The following is a 4,865-nucleotide window of genomic DNA, read 5'->3' as shown; positions in this document are numbered from 1 at the left end:
ACATAATAGTTTTTTGCCTTTTGTTTCATAATAAATTTTATGTATATAACCCTTTTGCTGATTTTTAAAGTGTTACATAAACAGGACAGGTGAAATATTATCATGTAAATCAACCATATACACATGAGGTCTCCCGGCCGCGAGCTCCCGGCCGTATGTCTGCTCCCTGCGGTGGCTGGGGCCTCACTGAACTCTGGCGGCCGGCTTTTATACTTCCTGTCCCGCCCCTTGACTTCTGGGGGGCGGGGACAGGCGGAGGTGGCTCCGCCCACTTGGGTGTCTGCAAGGTGGCTCCCTCTGCTGGGCAGGAGGTGAGCCACACCGACTCACTACAGGGAGGGATCGGTCGCCTGGTGCTGGAGCTCCTGCTCTCTTATCCCTCCTTCCCTCCCTGGCCCTCTGCTGCTGCTGCTGCTGCTGCTGCGTGAGTGAGTGAGTGAGTGCGGAGGGGGGGGCCTTGCCGGCCTGCCCCCCCCCTCGCCTCCGGAGGGAGAAGCACCGGCCCCCCCGACACCAACACCATCTGGGGGCCCACCTGCCTGTTGGCTTACCTGCTTGCCTGCCTGCTTGCCTGCCTGCCTGGCCGGACGCCTGACGCTCGCTGCTGTTCCTGTGTGGGAGCCGCTGCCTCCGTCGCGGAGTCGGAGGAGACTAGGTTCCTGATTCGGGAGATTGTGGAGGGGATTGCTTAAGAACTGTGTTTTGTTGAGTGACTTTGCCATCTTTGCTCCTGGGGTGGTGCTGCCTCCAGTCGCGTTCGGAGGGTGGACGGAACTGAGCCTCTCGCTCGTAATTCCTCGGAGTGGAAGCCATCGTGTGCTAGGACGCTCTGAGGTCGGCTCGAGATCCTTTTGTCCTGTCCCCTGGAGCGGACTGTGGAGTGTGGACGGTACTGAGCCTCCCGCTCGTAATTCCTCGGAGTGGAAGCCATCGCGTGCCAGGAAACTCTGAGGTCGACTTGGGATCCTTCTGTCCCGTCCCCTGTATTGCAGGGGGCGCGGGGAGGGGCGCGGTGCCCCCCCCCCCTTCGTCCATCTGCTCCCCCTCTGCCACCACCCCCACCGCCGACAACCCCTCCACCGTCCCGCGTGTCGCCTGGACCTGCTCTTCGTCCCTCGGCGGGGCTGTTTGCCCCCCCCGCCCTCTTCCACCGTCCGGGACTGTTTGTTTGCAGCAGTGAGCGGCAGGACCTCCGCTTCACGAGCGCTGTGGGTGCACCTTTCCCCCCCCCCGCTGCGTTTAGCTGGGGGGGTCCCCTCCCTGTAGCCCCCCCCATATTAGTTGGCTTTATTCTATCCCGCCCCCCCCCTTTTTTCGGCCCCTTCAGTTTGTTTATTTGGTGCTCCTTCCCCCCCCCTCCCCCATTCCCCCCCCCACGGTTTCTAGCCTGCTGGCTGTGTTCTCGGCCTTGTCCTTGAATTGCAGCTGGCTGAAGTTTTTGCAGTTGGCTGGGAATTTGTTTATGTTCCTAGGCCGCTGCTCTGCTTTAACCCCCCCCCCTTTCCCCCTGCGCGCGCTCGTGTCCCTGTTTTGTTGCGCCCCCCCCCTTTTTTTGCATTGTTTTTGCCCCCTTATATTGTTGTTATAGTTCCCCCCCCCCCCCCAGTGTAGCCGGAGGAGCCGGCATTTCCCCAGAGGCGTCCTCCTCCCCTTTCTGTAGCTTTCTAGGGGGGTGTGGTTAGGCCCCTCCCCCCTCTTCCCCTTTTTCCCCGCACGTTTGCAGCTGCTGGTTGTTATGGCGGGGGACTCTGCTCCTGGTTCATTCCCTGCCCCTCCCCCCGCCACCACCCCTGCCCCTGCCCGTGTTCTTGCCCCTGCCCCGCTCTCTTCCTCTGCCCTGTTGTCCCCGCCCGCCCCGGTGGCCGGCCCCTTGGCCGGCCCTGCCCTAGACAACGCCGCTGCCACGGCTACCTCCTCCACGGGCAGGAAGGGCCAGGGGAGGAAGAAGGGCAAGGGCCCCGCCCGTGGGACCAAGCCTCCTGTAGGCGGGGCTGCGATCCCCGCCGCGGCCTCGACATCGGCCGCGGCCCCTCCCTCTCCTGCCGTCCCTTTCACCGGCTCTGAGAGCGCTTCCTCTCGAGCCCCCAGAGCGTACGCCCAGGTGGCCGCTGCCCCTCCGCGTACCGCTGCACCTTCCGCCCCGACCGCTGCCTCCGGACCCGTCTCCGGCGGCCTGGGCCCCTTCCCCTCGCTGACTAGGAGGCATGGCGTCTGCTGCCACCTCGTGCCTGCCTCGCCCCACATTGAGACCTACGTGCGGGCGTTGGCAAGGGTGGTGGGGCCCACGGCCATCGTGGCGGCTTCCAAAATGTATGGAAAGGCCGTGTTCTTCCTGGCGTCGGTGGCCGCCGCGCAGGAGGCGGTGGAAAAAGGCCTGGCGGTGGGAGGCGTGTTTGTTCCTTTAGAACCCTTGGAGGACCTGGGCGTACGGGTGGTCTTGACCTCCGTTCCGCCCTACCTCCCCAACGCCGCCCTGTTGCCTGCCCTCTCCGCCATGGGGAAGCCCATTTCTATTCTAAACCCTCTCTCGTTGGGCTGTAAGGACCCCACCCTCCGTCACATCCTGTCGTTCCGCCGGCAGGTCCAGCTCCAGCTGCCGCCGGCGGCGGGTGCCGGAGCGGTGCTCGAAGGATCCTTCCTGGTGCCCTACCAGGGGGCCCACTACCGGGTACACTATTCGACGGGGGAGGCCCGGTGCTTCCACTGCCGAGCGCCGGGGCATGTCCGGAGAGACTGTCCCCTGGCCCGCTCTGATAGGGCGTCCGAGACCCCCGGGGCCCGAGCGGGTGCCGGCCCTATCGTCGCCGACGACCCTAGCGGTTCGGCCACTGCTGCTGCCGCCACTCCTCCTCCTTTTGCCGTGACTCCCGCTCTGGCCGCGGAGACGGCCGAGCGGGCGGGCCTTGCCGTCGCCGACCCTGGATCGGCGGGGCATGTGGAGGAGCGAGCGGGGCGGCTTTTGCCAGCCACGGGGCGGGGCCCGCCCCAGGGGGAGGTTTCCCCTCTCCCTGGTGGCCCTTTGCCCCTGCCACCCCGAGCCGAATTGTTACCCTTGCCCTCCGACCCCGCCCCTGCTGACCAGCCCTCCACCTCCTCTTCCACCTCAGGGGGCTGGGTGACCGTCCGGGGGAAGCGCAGAGCCCACAGATCGCAGGCTCTCTCCCTTCCCTCTGATGAGGAGGGAGAGCTAAACCCCCGAAAGATGTTGCGGGGGGCCGCAGTTGCTGGTTCTGGTAACGCGCCCCCGGACGGTGCCCAGCAGGAGGCGCTGGCCATGGAGACCGTAGATGCCGTGGCAGCGGCTGGGGAACCTTCTGTTCCTATCGTTGAGCCTCCACCTGAGGTGGCTTCGGTAGCGGTTCCCCAGGTCCTTGCTTCGTCCGTGCCTCCCGCCGCCACCGCCGATGCCGGGGCGGCCTTCGTTCCTGTGACTGACGAGGAGGTCGCCGGGGCCGGGGGGTCCGCTTTTGCTTTTTTCTTTGATGAGATCGAGGCCCTAGGTCTGACCCCGGTTACCCAGGGGGAGGACAATCTTCCATCGGCGGGCCCCGATCCGGGTGTTGATTTAGTCCCGCCTCCCCCTCCTACTCCCGGTTCTGCCACCCCTGGATTAGTTTTGGGGGAACCCTTGGCCCTACCTGCCAGCCCGGCCGCGACTACCGTCTCGTGCACAGCCGCCGAGCCCCTAGGGGCGACGGCTGTTGCTACGCAGCCGGTTCTTGCCCCCGATCCCGCCCTTTCCACCTTACCTGCCCTACCTGCTAGTCCGGCCGCGCCTACCGTCTCGTGCACAGCCGCCGAGCCCCTTGGGGCGACGGCTGTTGCTGAGCAGCCGGTTTTTGCCCCCGATCCCGCCCCTTCTACCTTACCTGCCCCTGAAGCTTCCCCTGTCCCTGCTGCTCCCGTTGGTTTGGCAGCGGGTGAAGGGGAGCCCATTCCGGTCCCTGGTCCTACCCCCTCTTCTGTTCAGCTTCCTGTTTTTGTTCCCGAGGTGTCTTTTCCTGCCACCTCGGGTCCCCCTGCTACCCCCGGGGTTGTCGCGTTTCCGTTGCCTACGGACGACCCTCGGGGAGCAGCTTTTGTGTTTCCCCTTCCCGCCACTGTGGGGGCTGTGTTGTTTTCTCAGCCGCCCTCTCCTCTGCCGGGACTGGGGACGAGCAGCCCGGCGCAGCAGCGCCGGGGCTCGGCCCCTTGTTTGTCCGTCCGCGAGGACCCTTCCGGGGCCCTGCCGGAGGTTGGCGGCGGCTCGGCCGCTGCCTCCCCCTCCGCGCTGCGGGATGAGCTGCGCCTCTTTTTATCTGATTTCCGTGGTTCCCAGGGTAAGGTGCCGATGGCCCTTCGGCGCTGGGGGGACTTCCATCTCGTTCTTCGGGCCGTGAGGGCGCTTTTAGGGGAGGGGCGAGGGTCCGATCGGCGGGACTTCGCGGCCTACCGGCGGGCCCGCAGATTCTGCGACTCCTTGTTGGCCTTCGGGGTCGAGCATGGAATCTTGCGAGGCCCGCTGGAGGCCGTCGATCCCTCTGCCAGTGAGGATCTGCCCCAGCCCTCAGCATGACGGTCACCACGTTTGCTTCGTTGAACGCCCGGGGCTGTAGGGTGGGTTTCCGCAGGAGCCAGGTGCTCTCCTTCCTTCGTGAGGGGGGGTACTCTGTGATTTTCCTGCAGGAGACCCACGCGGCCCCGGCTGTCGAGGCTAGCTGGCGGCTGGAGTGGGGTGACGGGGTTTATTTTAGCCACCTTAGCGCCCACTCGGCTGGGGTGGCCACCCTGTTCTCCCCGGGGCTGCGGCCTGAGGTGCTGGGGGTCACCGAGGTCGTGCCGGGCCGCCTGCTGCACGTCCGGGCCCGCGTGGAGGGGCTGGTTTT

The 4,865-nt window shown here is 65.7% G+C and overlaps 1 protein-coding gene across 1 annotated transcript; it reads left to right on the top strand.

The window, feature by feature from the left end:
• The first annotated feature begins 1,735 nt into the window (after window positions 1–1,735).
• Window positions 1,736–4,555, top strand: LOC135880360 (nascent polypeptide-associated complex subunit alpha, muscle-specific form-like). The gene has a single exon (XM_065406630.1). It carries the CDS (start codon window positions 1,736–1,738, stop codon window positions 4,553–4,555), a length of 2,820 nt encoding a protein of 939 aa, XP_065262702.1.
• Window positions 4,556–4,865: the final 310 nt, after the last annotated feature.

The sequence above is a fragment of the Emys orbicularis genome, chromosome 6 (genome assembly GCF_028017835.1).
Source record: "Emys orbicularis isolate rEmyOrb1 chromosome 6, rEmyOrb1.hap1, whole genome shotgun sequence".
NCBI lineage: Eukaryota > Metazoa > Chordata > Testudines > Emydidae > Emys > Emys orbicularis.
This window is presented reverse-complemented; position numbering and strand designations above follow the sequence as displayed.

Excerpts from the sequence above, each read along its gene's own strand:
- LOC135880360 (XM_065406630.1), top strand. The coding sequence starts at position 1,736 with ATGGCGGGGGACTCTGCTCCTGGTTCATTCCCTGCCCCTCCCCCCGCC.